The sequence below is a fragment of the Pteropus medius genome, unplaced genomic scaffold (genome assembly GCF_902729225.1).
Source record: "Pteropus medius unplaced genomic scaffold, Ma_sr-lr_union100, whole genome shotgun sequence".
Lineage (NCBI taxonomy): Eukaryota > Metazoa > Chordata > Mammalia > Chiroptera > Pteropodidae > Pteropus > Pteropus medius.
In genome coordinates, this window is record NW_024348242.1 from 753,695 (window position 1) to 779,074 (window position 25,380).

The following is a 25,380-nucleotide window of genomic DNA, read 5'->3' on the forward strand; positions in this document are numbered from 1 at the left end:
ATGGTAAAAGGCAGACATTTTCAAACATGAGATCGCAGAGAACAGCACCCAGGAGCTGTGACTAAAATCCAACCAAGCAACAAACCTACACAACCAGTCAGTGGCAGTCGTGGCCCACCTGGGTAGCTGGGTTAGAAGCACGCCAGACTCTGGCTTACGAAGACAGCAGAGAAAGAAAATGCGCCCCGAGGCTGTTCTACTGGACGAGCTTGCCCATCTCCACTGGGGTTGGAGGCCGGCATCTCTCAGGTATGCAGGACCCACGAAACAGAACTCGGGCAGAAACCTGTTTGTGCGATCTGAACTCCCAAGAGACGAGTCAGGAAGAACCTGACCGGGGAGGCTGTGAACGCGTGAATCCACTGAACTGCGGCACTGAGCCTCGCGGCAGGCGGGGACGGCCACCGCCACTGTCACCGCAGACCTTCGCGAGGGCAGCACTATACTCGTGCAGGAGACGGCACTGAGGGCACAGGTGAAGGGAGAGCGTCCTGCGAGCGCTTAATTTCCTCTCATTTAATAACAACATTTAAGACAGGAGCAAAAGCTTAAAAAATCCTGTAATTCCGACCTCCTTACTTTTCTCTTCTTCAGAACTGAATTCTTGATGTACAAGAAACTTTTATCTACAGTTCAGCAATTACTTCACTTTGATTGCTGATTATAGGTTGTTAAATTCAAGTGAAATTAAAGAACTTAATTTCCACTTTAACACAAATATTTCTAGCAGCACAACCATACCTTTGAATAAAGATTGTATCTGTGTTCTATAGACATGAGCTTCTGTTTTTCTTTTTTACTTATCACAATTATCTGTTTCCTCCACTGTGTCAATGATGTTCGCTTAATACTAAAAATGACTACCTTTGGGTGGTGGAGCCTTGGGTAATATTTTTGCTTTTACTTTTCTCAAACTAAAATAAAACCATTAAAAAAAAAAAGGTTTAGAAGGTAAGCAAAGCACTTCAAGGTCATGGTTTTGCAGAAAAACAAAAAACAGCCGCCAAGCCACATTTAAAAAATGAACAGAATCAAGAAAATCACTAGTCTAGCCACATGATGTGGTTTAATTTCACTTAAGCTATTTATAGGATGAAACATTAAAAAAAGAGAGCTGGCGTTTTATTTTTAAAAAGCTGTGTGCTATATAATATTGGGCAGTATTTCAGTATTATTGCTTCTTGTATAATTAATTTTACTTATTGGAGTCTTCTGCAAGGATTTATGGCTAAGAAGCAGAAAACAACTAAGTAACGACAGAAAATAAAGAGCATGAAAAACATTCACTGTCAGACTAAAAAGTAAAAGGAATTGTTAGTTTTACTTATCTATATTTAAAGAGTTTCTAGAAAAAGTTCTTTCAAAATAAAAAAATTATTTTACTTTTTAATTTTTGCTTTTCCTCCTAGGCTGCCAGAACCTAGGGAATCTCTGACCAGTTGACAGTAAACGACGAGGAAGGACCACGCACGTCTTCAGGGGACACTGAACAGCTGGCGACGTAACAGGATGGACAGCCTGAGCTGTCCCCAAGAGCTGGCAGACTGAAACCACAGAAGAGCGAAGCAGCGTTTACCAGTTTAGTTTCAAAACGAGCATCACAGACCTGTATTTTTCTGACAGGGAAAAGCCTCGACGGTACAAGGGACGGGGACAAGCTTCGTCCTGTCCCAAGACTTAACCCTCTGAGTGCGCAGCTGTGTGTTTCTGGCTGGCCAGAGGACATCCCGTCTCTTTACGGCTAACACAGTGGTCTCACGCTCATGCCGCCCCCTCCCTCGCCAGCGACAGGCCGGCCTCAGGCAGCATTCCCAGGCCTGCACCAGTGCCCCCGGGGGCCACTCCCGTGTCCCCGAGGCCCCATTGAAGAGCAGAGGGCGCCTCGGCCTGGCTACGGCGAAATGTCTTCCCTAGTGAGCACTCCTGCAGCTGACTTTACAGTGCACTTGAGGTCAAGTGCAAACGCTGCGTCAGGGGTCTGCAGTGCAGGTTCCGATACACGCTGCCAACCTGTGCTCCACACCGGCGGACGCACCTACACCTGCAGTTGTGAGCACCTGTCAGCCTTTCCTGTCTTTGCTTACGTAACGGCGGAGAAACGGCGCGTCACCGTAGGCAGCACCCTTACTTCTATTTACCCCCTGTAATTATTAAGAAATTCAGACTTGTGTATGTAAATAACATTTCCGACAGCCTAGAAACCTCGGTTTTGCCCTTGAACTTACAGTCCCAAACTATTCTCACGTGCCGGGGGCCGGTGGGGGCAGGGTGGCCCTTCCTGCCGGAGTCCCAGGCCCCAACACTTGTTAGGGGGGCCCCGGAGGTCATTTCCTCTGGAGGGTAGGTCCTGAAGTCAGCAGACACAGTGCCATCTGAGTGGGGGGCAAGGGCAGACCTTTAAAAAAATGTTCTGCCGTTATCACCGTTATGAATTATTCACACTGCAGTTCATTTTCCTACTGAACTATTTGTTTGTTTTTCCAATTTCACTGTAAAAGCTGTTTGCATGTTAAGGCACTTTTTTCTGCTTTCTCAACATTTTTATTTTTCCTATTAGCAGAATATAATGTCTATTGCCTTAAAATAGATGATTCGTTATCCGTTACAGTGGCCTCGCTTCCTGAGAATTTTCGCATCTGGCACTCACATCTGGAAGTGACTCTGCTGTTGGATAGAAGGCGAGGCTCTAAGGAGATGTTTCTCAAACGGCTTCCTCCTCCCGGGCCCCTGAGCGGCGGCCTGGGGCCTCCCTCGCTCCCGCCCGAGTCCCTGGGGCCCGTGCTGGGTGACCACCGCACGCGGGGCGCAGCGTCTCCTCTGCTGACGCAGGGGCCTTTTTGTTTGTACCTGTGGTTTTTCTCTTAAACTGTTTTTTCCAGTTAACCTGACTGTAATTATGTACGTGATGGAAATTTATGCCAACAGATGAACTCTGAGAAAAGAGAATTATTATTCCAGTGAACACGATACTGAATCCCCTGGAAAGCTCAGATAAAAGGCCACCTGCTTGAAAACCTGCTGTGGAACTAGCTGGCCCAGCAAGAAACAGCCTTGAAAACCCCGAGCAAGACCGAGTCCACCCCGAGCCCAGCTCCAGCCTCAGCCCGCCCGCCGGTGGTGCGGGAGGGAGCGGGCCCGGGAGGCGCTCGCGCTCACTTTCCGGCTTCAAGCTGGAACACAGCAGTCTGAGACCTGCTCTCTGGCCCGAGGAGCAGGGCCACACCGCGGGTGAGCAGCGGGCGAGCAGTGGGCGAGCGAAGCTTCATCTGTATCTGCAGCCGCTCCCAGCGCCAGCAACCCCGCCTCAGCTCCGCCTCGGATCCTCGGGCGTGATCAGATGCTCAGAGGAGCACTGGTCCCTGGTGCCACAGAGGCTGGGGACCGCTAGTAAATCACCCACGACTCAGGCCGAGATGTGGTCTACGGTGATGTCTCCCCCTACCATGTCTTTCTTGTTTTCCTGTTCTTGCTCACTTTTTTTTAGATAACCATAGAATCTAACCACAGATAAAACCGACACCTTTGCAAACCCGAACACAGGCGATTACATTTATTTTTGTTGGGTGTTCCTCGGAGCTGGAGCCCAAGTTCTACCTCATGGCTTCTCCTGGAAACTGGGACCAGTCCAGCCAACCATCCAGACCACCTCTGCCCTATGGCCCCTGGATCCCACAGGCGGTTGCCATGGCGACCCCAGGAGCATGTGCTAAGGGGGCTCTCACAGGATCTGCCAGGTAGGGCCCCTCCCTTCTTCACAGCCAGGTTTATTAAGGGGTCCAAGCGTGCGGCTCCACGGTGACACCAGCCGTTCACCTCCCTCCCCTCAGAGTCCAGCTGCTCAACTCCCCGCCCCTCCCAGCCTGAGCAGCGCTGCCACTGCTGAGCATGGCCTCCATGGAGAAGCCCTGTGAGACCCCTGTCCCACTGCCCCTACGCCCGTGACCCCTTCTGCATCCACAGCAGAGGCTGGACGCAGGTGGGTGCCTACGAGTACCACCTGGCCTGCCTTATGTTTTGCTGGACTGTCTTCTATTTGTACAAAATATGAACTTACTGCTGATACTTGTAGACTGAGATGGCTCACCTCAGCATCCGGAACCTCCTGTGCCTCTGGCGTGGCCAACCCACGTCTAACCCACCGCGCCCGTCTGCAGACGCCTCGCCTCCGCCAGGCCGGAGCTCAGGCTGAGGCTGGCCCACCACGCGGCGCCTGTGTCCGGAACCCAAAGTGTCACAGCGGGCGTGCTCTCCACCCGCCCTGTCACCCCCCCACTGCGTGCGGGAGACGACAGCCGTCCAAACAACCACTTTATGGAGAGCAGAGGCGGTTACTAGCTGGTGCCCCTGGCTGGAGCTCCTCTGGTTGGGGATCATGGGGCAGGCAGGGAGCTGGGAGGTCACAGCCATGAGCAGGCATGCGGGATCTGCATAAAGCCAGCGCAGGAGTCTCCCATGGCTCATCTCAGCCTCTGGCCCCCCCGTGGGCCACCGGAGGGACTGCAGTGAGCCCCCTGGGGCCCACCCACCCTTTGATCTTCACATGGCCATCACTGGGCCTGGGCCATTGTCACCCATCAGACTGTGGGGTCTCACAGTAACGCCGGGTGTCACGCAGGAGCCATCTTCAGCCTGGCCCACTGTCGGCCCTGTCCCCTCTCCCGCCCGGCCCTGGGTCTGTAGACACACGGCACCATCACTGAGCTCAGCGTTCAGCTGCACACACACTAGTGCGAGCAGGACAGTCAGGAAAGGCCACCCGCTCCCAGATTCTGTCCCTTTCCATGGGACAAAGTACCAGCCTCAGGAATCGGGTAGAAGTGCGCGGGCACTGCATTTGACCCGTGAGCGTCAGACAGGATTGAGAAAAGATGCGAGGAGGCCGGAGAGACGTCCCGCTCAGTGACCGCGTACCTGACGGACAGAAGGTGGAGAATCTCTGGATCCCTCCGTGTGGGCCGTTTACAAGGACCCGCCGTGAGCAGGGGCCTCACGAGTGACTTACAGAAGCCTCGGGGACACTGCCGCCTCTGACACTCATGTCAGGCTCCGGCGTGGAACGTAACCGAGGTGCACGTGCGTGATGTGAGCCCCGCACCGTGGCTCGAACGTTCCAAGAAACGCGGTTTGACTTGATTTAATCATCTGAGAAAATTGCCTAAGTTCTTTAAGAGGCTTTTTTTTTTTCTTTTAAAAGAACACATGCATTCAGTTCACTCAGATAACTTATTTTTAGAGTCTGAAAATGTTAATTTAGCACATCAAAATGACACGCTAGTGAAGCCGGCGCTGGAAGGGAAGTGCCAAAGGACAAAAGGACACGGCCACCATCCGAACACAAGCTCGGGCCCGAGCAACAAGCAGCTTGCATTTTAAGGGAGAATTAATCTCAGGCTGGCTTTCCAACCCCTGCCTGAGAGTGACAAGCGTTACAGATGGACTCACTGGACCCACGTCCACATGAAGCAGACTCTGCAAATGGTTCTTTTTTCACCTAATACTTAATCTCTGAAGGAAGCAACTTTAAATAACCTGATAGTAAGACCGAAGTCAAATACTCTCAAATGATTTCCTGAATAGAACTTCAAGATGTCTCCTTCTAATAATCTTTAAGTAATCAGACGGAAGGCTAGCGGTCAGGGAGAGGAGGTGGGAACCGCAACTGGGTCTGAGGTACGCACTGCACGCTGTCCCAGGCTGTGTGTCTTCAAGACAACGACAGTGGCAGACAACACTGCACATCGACCAACGTCCATTCCTCCCATTCTTAACAGAACTTGGGCGCCAGGCAGCAATGCGTCCACGAAACCCGTTTTTCAGCCTCTGCTACAGGACGGGGCGACCACGTGACACCATCCCGGTCTGTAAGAGTTAGGGGAGTCACCAGGCATGGCTTCTGGGGAGGTCTCTGAAGAGGGGCCGAGCCACTAGGACCTGCTCTCTGCCCCTGCCCTTTCTTGAATGCAGAGCTGATGCCGCAGACGTCTGAGCACAGGATGGGGCCGCATACTAAGGATGGCTAAGCACGAAGACCCGAGGGACTGAGCTCCACAGGGCATCTCTGCCAGACCCACCTCCCACCTGTGGGGCTCCCCTGCTGGCTGAGCCCTGCAGGTGCAGGCTGGGCGCATGGAGAGGTACTCACAGTCAGCGGCGTACTCCACCTGGGAGGGCTGCCCAGCAGCGCCGTCGGCCACAGGTGGGGTGGGGGCGGGGCTGTCGGCCTGGGCCTTCCGGACCAGCATGGCGAGGGGGTGATCCGGGTCCACCACCTTCAGAGGCTGCAGACAGAGAAGGCACAGTCACACCACTTCCTGTCTTCTGTCACATGGAACTCGTCCGTGGCAACTCTAGAACAGCACGTGCACTTCGGCGAGTCTGCAGCGCGCCCACGCAAGCAGGTCCTGGCACAGTGGCCGAGCGCGCTGGCGGGCCACGAGTGCCAGAGAACTGAGCAGACGGTGGCCTCCCTCTGCCTCACGAGCGGAGCGCCCCCGAGCCGGGACTGCGGCCGCGGAGTGCGAGCGTCCTGCTCACTCTCAGCCTGAAGCCTCGCCCTTCCTTAGAGCAACCCCTGACTTTTAATCGCCACTAGCTTTTCAAGTCACATTGATCAGCTGTCACCCCCCCCAACCCGCCCCCAATCAGCCACACCACACGGCACTGAGATGCATGCTGAGTCTGGGGGCTCCCGCTTCCACACCCCAAATGCTGCCCGAGTGTGTCACCTGACCACATGACGCCGAGCGACTCCTTTACAGCAAGGAGAGGGAAATCGAGAGAATTATTCATGTTTTTAGGTAGCATACTGTTACTGTGACAGTAACACGCCCCTTCTGACAGCACATACTCTGGATTCCTATAAAATCCAATCTATTGTGACAAAATCTGCACAAAACAATTCCCGAGTCTTAACCGACATTCTGCTTATGCGAAAGAGGTAAATTTACCCAAAAGGTAAATTATAATAAAACGAAAATAATCTGCTCAATTTTACAAAACGGGATATGTAAGAAATAAAGGAACTAAATCCTCCGCCACCAAACAGAAAAGTGCACAGTAGACCTCAACGACGGATCAAGGAGATGCAGCTGTCACACGAAGCAAACGCGCACTTAATTGCGTTCGGCAACTACACTAGCAGAAGTTTCGTCATGGCCAGAAACAGTGCGACAGAGAGAGAAAACCTTCATCAGCTCCTCCAGGCGGCTGCACTTCTTGGAGGCGAAGAGGGACGGGTGCAGGTAACTCCCATCGCCCTCGTCATCGTCGTCCTCGTTGTCAGAGCTGACTCCCGACTCTGAAAGCAAAAGCACACCTCAAGATCCTGGTGCTGGTGACAGGAAAGGTACAAATGAGCTATGCAAACACCGAGAAGCGGACAGAGGCACAGCTGTATGGAGTCATTTCTTGGTCATCCGCCGCCCCCAAAACATCTTTGGACATATCCAGGACACTGCCGCCCAAGGGGTTCAGCAGGAAGCCAGGCAGGAGGCCCGACCCCGCCCGCTGGCAGCCCCCCGCCCGTGCCTGGCGTTTGCTAGTCTAGATCCATTATGTATTTAAATTATCTAGAAGACAAAATCTTACTGATTTGTAAAATGTAAAACAACAACAGGTACTTCTAAAAACTACAATAAACACACAAGGATGGTGAGCTCTGTCGTAAGGCTTATACAACTGAGTTTGGGAATCATGTTTCAGCTGCACAGAAAAAAATTCAATGGCAGAAACACAGAGACTGTCGTCTTTGAATGTTATTCAAAATAAGAGTTAATTGGCCTCCGTAGTAAGAATTCCGAATGTAGACACTGTTATGAGAACGAGAGCTTGCAGCGGAAACAACTGAAAAGGACTGGGTGAAACTGGCCTTGTCATTTTTGTGGACAGGGGTCATTTAAGCTCAGGTCCTAACCAGTGCAATGCAGTGTGGGTGAGCTAGGGAGCAGAGCCACTGCTTTCCCCAAAAACGTCAGCCGGTCAAAACGGGAGGGCAAACCTCCAACCTGGATGGCGGCGTTCCAAGCGCACCCACGTTCCGCGTTTCGCTCGTCCATAAGCACACCCAGGATCTACCTCCATGACCTAAGGTGAGCCGCACCCGACACCGTGGGCGCAGCGGCGGGCCTAGTCCTCATCCTCAGTGGCAGACCTCGCAGATGCTGGCCGCCCTGAGATTCTGGGGAGCACCTCTGCCCAGCCAGCAGCCCCGCCCTGGCCCCGCCCCCGCAGCCGTCTGGACAGGACAGAGGCGGCCTGCACGCGGCCTCGCACAGCGTACTCTGCTTCTCGGCGCGCTGGTCCCCCGCCAGCACCGGGTAGCGGCCCTCCTTCATGGCTTTCTGGATGAACTTGTAGTAGGGGTTGAGGTAGTGGTCGAAGCGCAGGAAGTCGAACTGGGAGTTCCGGGCCTGCTTGGCTTTCAGCATTATCTCGAACTGCGCGCCCTGCTTGCACACGAAGTTGGCTGTGCGCTCGATGATAGCGTGCATTTTGGCTGTCGGTGGCTAGGAGAAAACACACATTCACGTTATCAATTCTTTCACTTTGCCACTGACCACATGACCTAAAACACAGAAACAACCCTGGGTTTTCTGTCGAGCAGAACAGAGACATTTCAATCGGAATGGACCAGTCTGAAGATTGGCACCGCCACGGTGACAAGCCACTCCGTCTATTTCTGAATTTCATGTTTTGTGGGGCGGAAACTCACCTACCAAGGCAGGACACTCCGGCTTTGTGCAGGACTGATAGGAGGCGATCTTTTTTTGCACCAAATCAACACATTCCCACATAACCGGGGTCCTCGCCCTGGGGTCTGTGATGGGGCTCGGGGGTGGTGAGTCCTCAGACGCTGAATGCCAATACCGCCCCGCTACGTGCACATTCCCCCGAGCTCCTCAAAGGGCTAAGGGTCCCTCCCGCTTCCCTTCCTTAGCCGGGATGAGGTATCACGGCTCGCAAAGCAGCCCTTTTGAAGACAGGAAGGCAGCCACACACTCACGCCAGGCCCTCCACATGTGCTTCCTTCCCGTCCCTGCGAGACAGCCACGCGGCTCCAGGCGGCCACCATCCCCGCCCGCAGCACACAGTCCCACACGCGCCCACGTGGGTGTGGTCTGGCCGGAACCAGCGGGGTGCGCCCACATTAAGGGGCAACTCCGTGCTGCCTTCGGTGAGTTCACTGCTAGGAACCAAACCCTCTTCCCCGCAGGCTCAGCTGCTCTCAGCACCTCCTGCCGCAGGGGCTCGCCAGACCCAGAGCTGGAAGCCACACGTCTAAGTACCTCCAACATCAGTGAGGAGGTTAACACCAGGAAGCGACATGCACAGAAAGTGGGACCTTGTTCTCATTAGCAATGGGCAATTCGAAATGAAGATGCTTACTGCAATTTCAGAGCGGCATCCTTCATAACATGTAAACGCCTTAATTCTCAAATTTAATTCCTGAACTAACAATGTCCTTCACACTTAAGCAGGATAAACATCTATAACTGAAGTTATCTGCTGATCCCAAAATAAACTAGACTCTGTGTTAAAGACCCACTCACTGTGCACAGAAGCACAGTTCCTGGCACAGGTTTTCACTGGCTTTGGCCAAAGAGGAAGATTAACTTTTGAAATGGTGCATCCTATGTACATGGCAATTATTAACGATCACTTCAAAATATGATCCTTGCGTAAATGAAAATTTGATCCCCCACCTCCCAGTAGAGATGTACTCTGGTGACCAAACCAACTTTTTGGTCTGAAGTTTCTTAAAAGCGGGCCCACTTATGACGCACTAGTACGGCCAAAGTGGTTAAAAAGCAACAGATGGGTGATTTTCCAAAGCAACGATGATCACAGAACGCGAAGCACTCTGTGAACACCCTTCCAGATCTACTGCCCGAGCAGATGGCTACGCGTGAAAGCCCCTGGTCTGGGGCAAGGCCCTCTTTCGGCTCTCCACCTGCCACGCACGCTCTAGATAAACCCGTTCCCGGCTGAGAATGCCGCGGTTATTCCCACTGCAAATGGGCTTCCGGGTGTGGGCAGCTGGGAGCAGGCGCCACCGTGAGCATCCCAGGCTGCCGGGCTCCTGGCCACTCCTCGCTGTGCCCACGCCCCCTCGGAGAGCCTGCCACTGCTAGGCTCCCACCCAAAGCCCAGTTTAGGAAGAACCGAGACCCCTCTCCCCGAGCACCTGCTTTCTTCACCGAGTGCCCTGCCTGCCAGGACCAGCGAGCGAGAGCAACCTCTACCCACGGAGGCCATGATCGTCCACCACACACAGTCCCGCGATCTCGGCGTTTAGTCACCAACACAGAACTTACATGGTGACACCCTTGTCTTCTACATTCTCCCCACAAACACGGACACCGCAGTGTCTGATTTACACAAGGACCCGCGGCTCCCAGATCACAACTGCTGTGAAGAACAAGCACCGGCACCAGGGGAAGGGAGAGCGGGCCGCACGCCGGCGACCCAGCGCGCACCGGCGGCGCCACGCGGTCAAAGTGGCTCCTGCTGCGGACACTTTCTCCAGCGGCGCCGGGGGCAGCGCTGCGGCTCTAAGCGCCCGCCAGTGCGAGGCTGGCTTCGCCCTCCACGGGCGGTGGGCACTTCAGTTTAGCGATGCCTCTCTGGCTGACACAGACATCACGCATTTCAACAGAAGTGAAACCAGGCTACATCTATCATGCCTCTGTATTCATGTTCGCATAAAAGTCAAAACCACCTTTCCTATCAAAAGTTAGTAAAATTCAATATAGTTAACCTTAAATAAAAGCTTTTGGTATTAAATACAGATAAAAGGGCAACCCATTTTTAACGGGTCTCTCACATAGGATCGTATGTCCCAGAACGAGTAGAAGTACAATACGTAGAAAACGTGCTAGTACGAGTCTTAGGGTGCCGGATCCTCAGATAACAATTTCAGCTTTAACTACAGCAAAACGATCAATGGTAGACACCGGGGGAAGCAAACATAAGCCAGCATTCCGCTCAGAAAAATCAGAAGAAATTTTTACTCACGTCTGTAGGAAAAGAGACCGAGAGGAGACGACATGCGAAGGGGCGAGCGGAGGAAGGGGCGGCGTGGGGGCGGGCGCAGGGGCAGTGGCAGCGGGCGGTGCGGGCTCCTAGCTCCCGCCGCCACACAGGAATGAAGCGCAAGGCAAAACCGCGGCGAGGGCCATTGAATCCACGCCGAGGGGGAGCGCGCGAGCGGCTCGTTCTCGGCACCGTGGCGCCTGCAGGACACCGCGAGAACCTGGAGGCCCGCGGCCAGGGGCGGCAACCCAGGCTGGAACGCGTCAGGGAAAGGCACGAACCTCTCTCCCAAACGCGGGCAGGCAACGCAACGAACATAAACACCCCTAAATATAAACATCCCCATAAACACAGGAACAGACCAATAAACATATAAACAGCCCATAAACACCTCACGCGGCACAGCGACTCGTGGTGACAGAATAGTTAGGACCAGGGGCTCTGGTCCTGCCTGCCACTTCCTAGCCACTTGTGGAAGGGAGACAGTAACAGTAGCTCCCTTGCGGGTAATTAACGTGGAGATGAGCAGAAAGCCCTCAGTGAGGCCGTTACAATGTAACCCCGACGAACGGAGCTGCAGACGCTCAGGCGCAAGGAACTCCACCCAGGTTTCCTCCGGGCGCAAGGGCAGCTGGGAGATGTCACCGGAGGGAGCGGGAGAGCTGGGTGGAGGAGTGCCTACAAGGTGCAGCGCAAACACATCTAGGGAGCCCACAAAACCACCCGGGAAAAGGTCGGAATGAAGTAACTTTACAGAAGGCCACTCCCTCGAGCAAGACTGTCTTTCCGCCTCAATGTGGCCAACAGCCTGCGCCCCCTACCTCTGTGCCTCCTACCTCTGCCTTGGCTTTCCCACACTGGTAAAACTGGTAAAACCGCACGGCCCCGGAGGGCACGATTTCCCCGAACCCCTGACGCTCTGGGCCGGTCCCTTTGCTGTGACGTCCTCCCTCTTTCTTTAGAGGAAGGCAGGTGGGGCGAGTTTTTTTTCTCCGTTGGCTCCCAGCTAACTCTAGGGCAGCGTGTACCTACACACAGATGCGATGCTGCCCGGGCCCCCACACTAGCTGCGGTAAACACCAATGGTGAGGGCAGGACTGTGAGGCAGACACACACATACCAGCTCCACATCGGGCGGCACGCTCAACCCCAAAGGGGCAACGAAAGGCTCCTCATTCTCCTCCGCGTTCTCAGCCTCATGTTTTTCTGTATAAAGAGAAAACACAGCACTTTGAGAAGAGCCATCAGGCAGGAAGGCGCCCGCCAACAGCAAGCAACGTGGCCTTGGCTGGTTCTTGATCTTTTTTCTATCGTTTCTTCCAGAAACACTTCGCAGTTTTCTGTTCCATGCCACCACCTGCAAGCAAAATCACTTTAGCACACCCGAAAGTGGTGGGGGTGGGGCAGCAGGAGAGCTGAGACCCTGGCACGTGCCCTGACTCAGTTTCCCCCTCTCCCAGAGCTGGGGGAGGTTTTGGCAGACGATGTACATGAGCGTCTCCACCACAATGCTCCACACTTAGCACGCACTCCATACGCACTCTGCGATCTGCGTGTTTACCTGGTGCTGACACTTCCTGCCACGTGGCTTCTGTGAGCTCCCCAGGGTGTCAGGCACAGAACACGGCACTCAGTGCCGAGAACTGATTTGTAAAGTTTTACCTCGATGTCACTGCCAAGACTTCTCCAGACAAGCCAACTATCTCTTTCGTAAGTAGTCAGATGTATCTTTTCCATTCCCACTTATCCACTAATGGCTCACTTAATAAACATTTACCTACTGTGTGTTAGACAAGGCGGTACACATTATAATTTCCTGAGTTACAAGGTATCTATATACATCTCAACTGCTCAGATGATCATCAGTTTGTATATGAAACTGATAAAAAGTAACATTCTTAAGAATTTAAAATCCACTTAGGTTTTTCTTTTAAAACAGATGTTAAATAAGCAAACACTAAAGCCCTCAGGGCAGTTTCCCTCTCAGATGGTGAGGCTCCTGAATAGATGGGAAGTGTCAGAGGTGTCCTGTTGGACGCGGTTCTGGGACGCCGAGCGGGTTCCCAAACAGGCTTCTGACATGACCTGCTAGGGTGCAGGCTGACATGAAGCCCAGTGCGTAAGAGCAAGCTGGCTCCGTGTCCACTTAGGCACCCTTGTTCTCTCCCGAGAGCCTGACAGTTACTGCCTGAAACCCCGCCATCAGCAGCCAGTGTCCAGCTTTAGTCACCAAGGACACAGCGGGGCTGGAAGGCAGCAGCATGGCCGGTCTGCACCTGCCGAGCAGCAAGTTAAAATCTCAACTCTCTCAGGGAACGAGGCTAAACGTGGACATGTGTAGAAGTCCGACTCTCGCTGTCCCTCTACCTCCCTACGGTGACGATGTGAGGGGCTGTCTCTCTGACACTGACCCTCAGTGCCAAGCTATTGACAGGAAAAGGCTCTGGGGCTGAAAGCACTGTCCAGGTCGGGGGCCACCGACCCGTTGTTCCCACACGTTCCCGTGTCCGCAGAATGGCTTTAGTGACACGAAATGAAAACCAGCATGTGACAATGACTTGGACGCCAATAAATCTCAATAATCTCTTGTTTAAAAAAATGGATACGTAACAGTGACAAAAAGCTACTAAAATCTAAATGATAGGAACCAGGCTGAAAACGGAGCCGTGACATGGGAGAAGAGTTAAATTCCAGGAAAAAAGGTGCCATCGAAATGCTTCTGGTCAACGTCACGAGGCTTGAAAATATTAAAAGATGCCAGGACAAAATAGGCATTTTGAAAATCAAAGAATATGTAGTCACGTTGATGGCTCAGGAAAACAAAAACTATATTTTTTATTTATGTAATGCAACACTAAAGCAAAATTTGGTTGTCAGAAGTATAAGTACACATGCAGCACACAGGCGGGTGAGTATGTCTGGGTGTTGTGCATACATGTGTGGTGTCTTACTTATATTAGTGTAAGTTAAACATAATAAGTCAAGCTAAGTTTTACGTGGGACCGACCGCCATTAAAAACTTAATCAGCAGAGCCAGAAAAAGTTTTTTCTCTTATTTCACTCACTTGTTCCCATTTACTTATTCATTTTTATCCAAGAAAATTTTTAAAAATCACATAAAACAAAATTCTGAGAATTTTGAATTCTCAGAATACAAAGAAAAAACATTATAAAATAAGAAAGAGAACTTTGCGATAAAGAGAAAGCATACCAAAACTTTGAAGAGAAATTAAGTCACCTTTAAGTTCTTAAAAGTCAGTGGTCGTAACCACGTTTAAGAGCAGTCGGCCCAATAACCACACCGAGACGATAGGCCAACACCTAGAGCCAGGGCTGGGGACCTCTCCTGTGAGATGCCGGAGAGCGGGTCCCTCTGCCTCGGGGCCACCTGGGCTCCGTCTCGACCGTTCAGCTCTGCCGCAGAAGTACAAAGGCTGCACAGACAACTTGTGAGCAGGTGAGCATGGCTGTGCTCCAACAAAGCGTCACAGAATCATGCCCACTGAGCCTTTGGCCAGGGTTTGCTGACCCATAAGTGGAATGGTAAGAAATTAATAGTACGGATTCTTCGGAAGACAGTCACTTGATCCTGCAAAAGACGCTTGGCCTTCATAAAAGCCAGTCCTTCACTTGTGAAACGGTGGCGGGACGCACTCCTCCGTCCCGACCCCAAACACTACCTGCTCACAGCACATGGCATGTCGATGGTGCAGAGATGAGACAAAACCCAACTACTCGGAGCCCTAAAGTCACCGATCTGGACAGAGGGGTGTGTTGCTTCTCAAGCTGCAAGAGCGTTTTAGTGCATCGTGACTTCTGGGGTACAGTTAGAGCCAAAAGTCAACGCAAAAGGTGTGAAAAACATTAGCAAGGCCCTAACAGGTAACATTACACGTGAAATCTCTGTAGAAGCTCACGGAACAGGGCTGTGCACCAGTGGTTCTTCTGCCACGAGGCCACGAGGACAAAGGGCAGCGAGGCACGTGTCTGCAAAAATTTGTCCCTACGGCCTGCTGCTCCACCGTGATCACGCCCCTTGCTGAAGGGGCGGGAAACCCCAGGACAGCTGCACCATGCAGGGCGGACGGTATTTTGTTTTACTGTTAAACTGCCATCATACTTGTTAGGTTTGTTACATAAGGAAAAATCAACTAAGTCTGAAATGGCGGATTCGGTGAACTCTAAAATTAAACCCCCGTGTGACGTGACTCCAGTTTTTCATTCCATACATGTGCGTTTCTGCAGTTAAAGCTCTCCTCTTTCAACAGGATGTCCTGAACACAGTGATGCGCCCTTACTGCTTCAGGTCTGTGCTGTCACTAGTGGTGACGAGTGACTGATCATCGTGCAGGGCAGTGATGCCGGGGGCTCACAGGGCTCACCGGAGTGACTAAAGATACCTGTTCCTGTACTACATGAGTCCCGATTCCTCAACAGCACTGGATTTTTTTTTAATATGCAAAGTTCCCAGAGTTGATTCAGAAAAGCATAAACTTAAAATCTTTACTCTTACGTAACTACTAAACGCTATGGTAGCCATGCGTCTAGGGCCTATCGAGCCTAGTCAGGGTGTCTCGCGCTGTTCTGTCTGGTAATAATTGGACCCACAGGTGTCTTTCCACTGGATATTTGTCATGATTTCAGGTGTGGAAGGGACATAGAGCATGAAGGCAGTTAATGCCCCAAGAACAAATCACTGTGGATGTCAACGCACGTACCATCAACCTACACAGACTCCTGAGTGCGCTTCTAGAATCCAGGCGATCACCCGAATCAAAGAGAAGTGTAAACGCTAGACCCAGTGCAGATAACGGAAGTCTGAATTCGCTTTCCTCCTCTATTCACAAGTCGTCTTCCGGCCTCTGGCTTTGTCTGGCCCCAAGAAGGAACCGAGCAACACTCTCCCGGTGTCACAGTGACGTCCGTGACTGCCCGGGGCTGCGGGCTTTGCCGCCGTGCCCGCAGCGCCCTGCCCGGCAGGGCCGTCCCGGGCGCTGCCTGCTCACCTCTCTGTCTCGAAGGCTCCTCCTCCTCCGTCGGCTCGGACGGGTCGTAATAGTCACTGCCGTACGTGAAGCCCACCGCGCTGTAGTTTCCATCCTCCGCCAGCGCTTCGCTCAGCCGCTTGTATTCTTCCTCTTGAATAAAAACGAGAATTTTATTAACAAAAACGGAAACTTACTGAGAAAAAGTTCATATATTTCTAAAGTCGTAGCTATCAGTAGAGCGAACAACACACTTTTTTTAACCTCTTTTTGAGGCGAGAATGTTTTTAAAAATTCGCACTTCACATCTACCAGTATGCACTGCTGCCGGCATGTGTTTACCACAGACAGCAGAATACATGTCTATTGTGGAAACTTTCTTCCTGCTGAGAAATTTGGGAATTAAGAACCGCATTAAAGATCGTTAAAGCAAAGACAAGAACATCGATTTTAGTTTATACGATACTGTTAAAGAAGAACAGTTAAAGAGTTTGGTTTTTGTTTTTTCAAATCCCAGTCTGCCCTCAAAAGCTGGGAAAATTCTCTGTGGCTCTATATATAAACTATCCTGAGGTCCTCTCAGAACGCAAAGACTCCTGTTTTTCCAATCCACTGGGTACTGTCAAGATAATATCAGAAAGAGTGAGTATAAAAAAATGAATGGGAGTAAATTTTTAAATACTTAAAAAATTTTAAAACGTTTGTTGCTTAAGTAAGTTTTTCTTGAGCAGTACCTTGCCTCGCCTCCTCCTCAAGCAAGTCCGTATGCAAGGCTAAATACCTCTCTTCATCACACAGGGCCTCTACTCGCGCCTCCTCCTCAGAGAGCTGGTAGTCTCTGTTCCACGTGGAGTGCTCAGCGTCGTACTCAGAAAGGTCATGCAGGTGACCGCGCCCATCGTATCTGGAATAGGAACGCGCTGGTCAGCGGGAGGGAGCCACCGCCCAGGCGGGTGTGCGTGTGATGTTTTATACTCACCGATTAAAGTAAAGAAATAAAAATATTATGACAAACATAAAAGCTTCGGATTTATATTTAATTTGGCCAGTTACATCTCACCTACTTTTACACTCAAGTTATCTTAGCAAAGTCTAAATTCTTTTCTACAATATGTTAAAACTCATAATTAACGGTAAACAATCCTTTAATAGCATAAATGGTGGTATCCACTTCACTGGCAGTTCTTACCGTTTATGGTTTGGTCAACTATTCAATGCCATTCGCAAAAAAAAAAGTTTTTCTGTAAAGTCAAATATCATAGCTCACATTCACACAAACCGAATACATAAATACCTATCCGTAAGAACCAAACGGTCGCAATTTCCTCGCTTCTCTCTGCTAGTCCCGAACTCTCAGGAGAGATCTTCACCAAGAAAGCTGCGTCCAATGGAGGTAAAGTCTTGGCTAGGCTCGCCCCCTAGCCACTTGGCTGAGGAAATAAGTGCTGGGTTACGTGATAGAGAGACACACATACATAGGAACAGTGACATATACGTGCAGTTTAAGGAGGTTCACTGGAAACAGAGCCAAACCCATAGAAGATGCAGGATAAACGCTCCCTTCTAAACTGCGTACCCCCAGGGAATACCACGCATGACGACATGCCCGGGTGTACTGCATGGACCCGCGGGTACTTGAGCCACATTAAGAAGAGCGCTTTCTGCTACGCTTGTCACATAAACGATTCGATGACGATGCTGTCGATAATGAGTTAGTGAATTTTACTTAAAACACTCATATCGTGTAGCAAAAACAAATGTAGAGACAAACAAGTCTGCCTGATTTCTTAACGCTGACTTTTGTAATGAGGGACAAAAACAAAAACAAAAAAAGACATTTACAAGAAAAAAGGCCCACAATTCCAGGGTAGCGAAGTCATTGCATTTTATTAAATTTCAAAATTCTTTTAATTTTGCCGTAAACCTCCTTAACTTACAGATGCAGTTCGTCATTTAAAATATCACACACGCACATGCGTAGCGTTTGCTCCCCACGAGTTTTGGAAGACCCAAGTCAAATCGTGTACAGACTGATACGGAAAACCGTGTGAGAACTCAGGCTTCAGCGCTTACCAAACTTTAATGATAAACATCACAAGTGACGCTTTGGAAAGGCAAGCTGCCTGACAACTCCGGCGACGTCAGCCAGTCAACAGAGACCGCGGTACAAAGGCCCACGTGAGAGCACACAGGTCCAGACCTGAGCCAGCAACCCTCCCTCGACGTGTCCTTGTCTAGATCTAACTCCGACGGAAACGTCAGGATGAAAATGGCCTACTGGGTGGTTAGCGTGTCCATCTGGCCAGCTCAGAGGTCACCCCTATAGTCCTGCTCCAGGGCTTTGTAGAATCCAGTTTTAATTGTCTCAAACGACGGGCTTCGGTCACTACTCCAGTTTAATGGTTGGTCACAGTTAGCTTTTCAGTCCGGCCCCAGGGGTGGAGTTGCCAAACCCCCAAAAAAAATCAACCGACTGGAAAAAAAAAACCCAAGGAAGGAGAAGTGGGGCGCTGAAAACGTGAGAAGGGAGGGGAGCAAACGACCTACATCATGTACCGTCATCCTTTTCAAATCAAACATCTTTAGAAATCGCTGGACCCTCTGCCCAAAGCGGCTGACCACCCTGCGGCTGATTTCCCAAAGCGGGTCTGATTTGAAAAGCAGCGCATCGGCACCCCAGGTCCACCCTGGCGTCAGCGAAACCAGCCCTAAGGACACTGCCTCTCGGAGCTAAGCCAGGGTCTGCACGAGGCCGACTGGCCTCCCAGCCGCGCGCATCTGTCAAACTCGTGGATTTCACGGGGCGGGGGGGACGGGGGAATCACATGTCATGCCGCACAGAGGGGCGCTCCAAAGAGGGAGGCGCTGGGGGCACGAAAGGTTCAAGGCTAACTCGGGGGGACCCAGCGGCTTCTAGCCGCGGCCTCGGGAGCGCGGCGTTTCGGGCCCCCCGCCCCCCATCCCGAGCTGTGCGCGCGGCGCCTCCACCGGAAGCCGGCGACAGGGTGAGGGATCGCGAGGGGCTGCGGGGCGGAGACGATCCCTCCGGCGACAGACGCGGGAGCGACTCCGGCCAGTGCTTTAGGGCAGGTTTCGCCGTCCCCCTCCTCCCCAAACCAGGGCAGTGTGGGGACAGGGGAGGGGGTCCCCCGGATCCCCGCTGGCTCCAGAAAGCCCCTTTTCAGTCCTGGCCATCAGGTCAACGTCAGACGGAATCGGGCAGGCGCGGGGAGGGGAGGGGAGGAACCGACCTGTCGATGAGGATCTTGTGGTCCCCCATCCAGGGGATGAGGTGCTGTCCCTGCTCCTGCGCCAGGGCCCGCTCGTCGTCCCGGAACAGCTTGCAGGCATAGCCGAAGACCAGCAGCTCCACTCGCGTCCCCCCGCCGCCGGCGGCGCCCGGCCCGGCCTCCTCCTTCGCGCCACTTTTCCTCTCGGCTTTGGCGCGGCCTCCGCTCGCGCCGTACATGACAGCGTCCCCGGCGTCCAGGCTGGCCCTGTCGTGCGCCGCGCCGATGTCCCCGAAGCTTCCGCCTGGCCTACGCCCTCAGTCACAAGCGCCGCATCCCGGGCCCAACCTCGACACCGCCGCCATAGCGGGCAACAAAATGGAGGAAGCGCGACTTCCGGCGGCGGGCGGCCCCACTTCCGGCGAGCGGGTCCTGCAGATTCGCGACCCCTCGGAGCCGCTCGTGCCGCCAGAAAAATCTCTGGGCCCCGGCCCTTCGCATTCGGAGGCGCCGCCGCGGTAGGAGCTTTCGTGTTCGGGGAGCGCGCGTCCGAGCGCCGTTTTCTCGGGCGGCCGCCCGCGGAGTGGCGAAAGCGCGGCGCCGGATCGCGCGCCGCCTGCGCCGGGCCGGGCGGGCGCGGCGTGGGCAGGCGCCGGGGGGGCCGGGGGCCGTGGGGTCGCGTGAACCCGCGGGTGGGGACCGGGGCCTGGGGGATCAGAGGTCGTAGTCCGGGGTGGGGACCGCTGGAGTCGGGGGTCGTAACGGGGGACCACATGGATCGGGGGTCAAAAATAAGACCATGGAGTCGGGAACGGCGGGGCTGGGGGACCGCGGGGTCGGGGACCGTGAGCCGGGGAACCGCGGGTGGGGGCATCGCGCGGGGGGACCATGGAGTCGGGGTCGGGTCAGTGACCACATGAGCTCGCGGAACGAGCGGGTCAGAACCGCGGCCTGGGGTGACCGTGAGCTCAGGAACCGCGGGGTGGGGACCGGGTGGAGTCGGGGATCCTGCAGCAGCGGGGAGTCGGGGGTCGTGGGTCGGGGACCGCGGAGTCGGGGAACCGCGGGTGGGGACCGTGACCGGAGGGAATGCGCAGTCGGGGGTCGCGGGGTCGGGGGACCATGGGAGTCGGGGGTCACGGGGTGGGGGACCATGGAGTCGGGGAACGGGCGGGCTGGGGGGGGGACCAAGGGGTCGGGGGGACCGCGGGAGTCGGGAATCGCGGAGGGGAGGACCGCGATCGGGGGGACTGTGCAGTCGGGGTCGTGGACCATGGGAGTCGTGGGGAACCGCGGGATCAGGGAACCGTGGGGTTGGGCGGACCGTGGGGCCTGGGAGAGCCGTGGGGTGGGGGGACTGTGGGGCTCGGGGTACCATGAGGTTGCGGAGCCTGCTGCTTGGGAACTGCGTGGCCGCTGCCAAGGAGGAGGCCGTGCTGTATCCGTCTGTACCTTACCTGTACTCTAGACATCCCATTGGTCACTCCCGGCCTGTGCTGCTCTGCTGGGCTCGCTTTGAACTGTCCCTTGGGATGCGGGAGCAGGGTAAGGCCAACACCTTTAGCCAGAGCCCGCTGCTACTCGAAGCTCCGCCGTCTGGACGGACAGCCCTCATACCCTGTGCAGATGGCTCGGGCCTTAGAAGACCAGGTCACACCCCTGTCTGGTTAAATTCCAGTGGAGCTCTGAGCTAGTGCTGTTCTTCGCGACCTTCAGTTTCTTCACCTGTAAAATGACCAAAGGACAGTACTGTCTCCCTCAGAAAGCCGCTGGAGGTCTTAGAGCCTAGCCTCAGGTGGGCATCGCTCTGCCTTGTGTGATTTCACTCCAAAGTGTGAGAGGCTGAAGGAGGGAGTGAGCTGGGTCTGAAGATGGGGCGGATGACTGGCTGACACTGTGTCAGCAGCTGGGGAGCAGTGGAGAGGGCCAGGCCAAAGGTGGCTGAGTCCCAGGCGGAGGCCGGAGGTGGGATGAAGCAGAGTCCTTTCAACTCGAAAGGGCAGTCGAGTGCGGCTGTGGTGCATCCTGCAGCGGAGTAAGGGAGTGCTGGCAAAACCACGTGTGGGTCACAGTCCACCAGTGGTCGTGAGGCCGGTTCAGAGGCTCCTAAGAACGTGAACACATGTAAGGAAGAGAAAATATCCAGGATGGCTCTTTGCATTTCCAGATGAATTTTAGGGTTGGCTGGTCAAGTTCTTCTCAAAAGCTGTCATGTGTTTTGATTGAGACTGCTTAGTGACAGTTGACCTCTTCGCAACATTTGCTCTTCCCATCTGCTAGGTGTACATCTGTTTAAAAGTCTCATAAAGTTTCCCAATTTCTCCATAAAGGTCTTAGGCATGTTTCGTTAGGTTTATTCCTAGATTTTTTTTTTTTGGTGCCATGTTAACCTTTTTAAATGCCACTTGCAAATTTTTGTTGCTGGGAGCAGTTTTTAAAAACTGATTTCTGTATTCAGCTGCTTTGCTCAACTTCATTTCCAGTTATTTATCTGTAGATGCGTTTGGATTTTAAACATATGCCATCAGACGCCCTGTAAGTGATGCCTGGTCTACTTCTTCCTTTCTGATCCTCACACCTTCTGTTTCTTCCTTTCCCGCAGACTCCTTTCCTGTTTCCCCTCTTCTGCACCGTTCACACCTCTGGTCGGAGGGAGGGCACGCCGGGTGGTCGTGGGCGCCCTCGGCTTCCTGGTCTGGGAGTGGAAGGGCTTCTCTGTCCCCCACTGAGTGTGGCCTGGGGTGTGGAGTCTAGGAGAGCACCGTTTATCAGAAAGACGCTCCCTCGTAGTCCTAGTTTGCTAGAGGTTTTTGTTGTTGTTAATTATGAAATGTTGAATTTTATCAAATGTTCTTTAGGCATTAGTTGAGATGATTATTTGACATATCTTTTAATTTGTTAGGTGCATTACATTAATTTCCTAATGTTAAGGTAACGTTGAATTTTTCAGATGCTCCTAACTTAGTCATGAGAGTTTATTTTTTTAAATACATTATTGGATTACGTTTTTAGGGTTATTTTTTGTTTGTGTGTGTGTGTATGTGTTACCCAAAATGCTTCATCGAAAAGAGTGAAAAAGAAAGTTACAGAGTGGGAGAAGATACATAAAATTGATAAATGTCAACTGTCCAGAATATGTAAGAAAATCAGAAAAAAGATTTTAAAAATGTAATAAAAAAGGAAATGTAAATGACAATAAACTTATGAAAAGGAGCTTAATCTCATTCGTTATCAATTCGTGCAAATTAAAACTGCAGTGTGATACCATTTTGACACCAGAAAACATGGGGCACAGATGGAAGTCTGACATCATGAGCGGGGACACGGGCGGTGCACCCTTTGATAAGCTGTTGGCGGGTGGGGTGCACGTTCGTATGGCCCCTTTTTGGTTTGCTTCATTTCTCAGACTGTTCATTTAGTTTGTTTGTTGGTACAACCATTTAGGAAAACTTGGTATCTAGTGAAATTCAACATTCTTCCCCAGACCCATCACTTCTCCTTGTCCCTGGCTTCCCTGTGGGCACCCCAGGGTGAGCCCAAACGCAGTGGCACCTGGACACGCGTGTTTACAGCCCCAACCTGGAGTCAACCCAAGTGCCCGTCAACAGGGGGGATAAATGTAGTGGTTTACATACGCAGTGGGACACTTACGGTTCCAGTCACAAAGTTCAAACGGGTACAATTAAGCTGTTACGTTTAGGGATGCACACGTAGGTGCTAACAGGTGGAAGGGGAGCAAAGCAATGTTAGTGGGTGATTACCTGGGCTGGGAGAGGGGAGGGAAAGAGGATGTGATCAGGACAGGCCACCCGAGGCTCTAGGGTGTTGCACACACTACTCGCCGAGCTGGGTGGTAGCTACTGGGTGTTCATAACTACTGAGCACGTTTCTTTTCCAGTGTTTTTAAAATCCGAGGAAAGGGCATCTCGGGTGTAAGCTAACGTTTTCTGATTTTTATTTCAGCTATGCACATGCACACAGTCAAAACGTTTTTCTTATTGTGGATCACAATAAAAAAACATTTGAAAGCGGCTTATATTATCTGGATGACTCCTTCCGGTTCTGTGATTTGGAACGGGGCCGACAGCTTACATTAGTGTTCGTCCCACACAGGAGCACGTGCTTTTTAGCACACCTGGTGTCCTAAGCGAGGCTGGAGTTTAGGGTAGGACAGGCAGCCTTCTCCGTTGCTGCGTGATGTTGGCTCGGAGCAGCCAAACTGGAACTCTCTGATTGCCAGTTACTTCCTTTGTAGGACTAAGAACCTAGCCAGGTCCCCGCCGAAACACTCCCCAAGTCACTGTGCTAGAGTCACCCCGCACTGGCGGGCAGGGGCTGCGAGAGATGACCCATGTGGGGTGGTGAGCAGTCACAGAGATGCGTCTGAATGGTCTAGGTTTCCAGGTCAGTCCATCTTCTTGCAATATTGTCCTTTTCAGATAAATGTGACTCGATTTGTACGATTGCAAGTGTTCCTATGAATAATGCAGTAAGTGAGGAAAACAAGTCTTCTGTTGGGCCATAGGTCCCAGTTTGGATTGAGGGATGTGAAGAAGCCTATCAGTCAGCCCATCTCTCCTGAGCACGTGCTGTGTCAGGGACTACAGGACTGGACTCCTGGGTGACAGAACACGTGTTCTTGTCCCCAAATCACAAATGAAAGATGACGCCTTGTCTTCTGGTTGGGAATTTTGTTCAGTGGCAAACAACATGGCGGTCTCCAGTGAGACAGGCTGGAGAGTACCGTATTTCCCTAACGGGAAGACTGGGCGTTGGGTGGATCCTGCTCTTGATGCATTATCAACGCCATGTGTGTGTGTGTGTGTGTGTGTGTGTGTGTGTGTGTGTGTGTGTGTGTGTAAGAGAGAGAGAGAGAGAGAGCAGCTGTAAAGGGGCGTAAAATCTGTCCACCCGTCTGGAAATCTCAATGTAAACATAATCACTCCCATCACAGAGCCCTTTACCAACCAGGGTTCAATGAGGAGAACAAACGGTCCCTCAGAGGGACGTCAGTGCCCCGTACTGGGAGCGAAGGCCTGGCTAGAGCTGGGAACGGTCCCACGGGGACCAGCAGCGGGAAGCCCCTGATGCGCTGGGGGCCGGAGGGGCAGGCCGGAGTGGGAGCTGGGGTGGCCGCCCGCTGCAGCTGGGGGCCGGGACAGAGGGAGGGCCCGTCCAGAGAGCTGGAACCAGGGCGAAGCTGCAGAAAATGCAGCGGGCTAGACGCCTTCCACGGCGGAGGAGAGAAGTACTCCTGCTTCCCGCTCCAACGCCCGAACAGTGCCACCGCTGGCAAGACCGGGGGGAAGCCAGCCTGGTGACTGCAACCGCAGGCCGAGCCCCTCGGGACAGGAGCGGGAAGGGGCGCCAGTGGAGGTGAGGACCCACAGGAGCCCCCCTGGCTCTGGTTAACCCCTTCCGCTCTCACAAGGCCCTGGTAAGGACGAGACAAGGGGCCCCCAAGGAGTCGTTTACGCTAAGCCCTGTGTCACCAAATGAGACCTACCTCAGTCACAGTCTGGGCTCTCCCAGAGGTGGAACCCTGACCAGTCGGCCAGGCGTTGCCTGGGCAGCACAGATAGCTTGACTGCCTGGTAGGCCCCTGGCCCCTGCGGTTCCCTAAGGGACGTGACCTGCCTAAGTGGCTTCCGTCAGCTCGGCCTCGGCCCGGTGGACCTGCAGACCCGAGGCCGCTGTCCTCGGACTGCGGAACACACCAGCGAGATCCGTAAAATTTGCTCGGTTGAGTGTGGGTTTTTAACGGCTCCTTCCTGAGGAAGGCGCTGCGTGACCTCAGTCTTACATAGAGGTGCTCCCTAACTTGTCCGGGGTCACTGGCCCCCAGCCACCGCGGCGGCCATCCTGCCCGCGGCCGACCGCCGCGCCAGCGCTGGCAGAGGGAGTCGGCGGCTCCGTCTTTGAGAGGTTCGGCGTCAACTTGGGGAGACCGACGTCTAAACCGTAAACGTGTTCTTTCTGTAGGGACATCTTCTAAGTGGCACTTTCTCAGGAACGTGTGCTGTCATCTGTGGACGGGGCCCTTGCAGCTTTCGTCCAGCGCTTTGCTCTAGACACGACAGCGTCCTGGCCGCAGTGCGACCCACGCCGGTCCCCTTCACCTTGGACCACCTAGT

At 53.1% G+C, this 25,380-nt stretch overlaps 1 protein-coding gene across 3 annotated transcripts in view; it reads right to left on the minus strand.

Moving 5' to 3' along the window:
* The window catches only part of SFSWAP (splicing factor SWAP), a 51,199-nt gene extending 31,562 nt beyond the window's left edge, over positions 1–19,637 (minus strand). For 2 of the 3 annotated variants that reach the window (XM_039879208.1, XM_039879207.1), the window contains exons 1-7: positions 19,268–19,637; positions 16,751–16,920; positions 16,038–16,169; positions 12,152–12,237; positions 8,279–8,504; positions 7,185–7,297; positions 6,143–6,278 (exon numbers count right to left, since the gene is read on the minus strand). In XM_039879208.1, the coding sequence (XP_039735142.1) occupies positions 6,143–6,278; positions 7,185–7,297; positions 8,279–8,504; positions 12,152–12,237; positions 16,038–16,169; positions 16,751–16,920; positions 19,268–19,485 (1,081 nt within the window). In that variant the 5' untranslated portion in view covers positions 19,486–19,637. The remainder of the gene's footprint in view (positions 1–6,142; positions 6,279–7,184; positions 7,298–8,278; positions 8,505–12,151; positions 12,238–16,037; positions 16,170–16,750; positions 16,921–19,267) is intronic. The other variant, XM_039879209.1, reaches the window with a different exon arrangement.
* Positions 19,638–25,380: the final 5,743 nt, after the last annotated feature.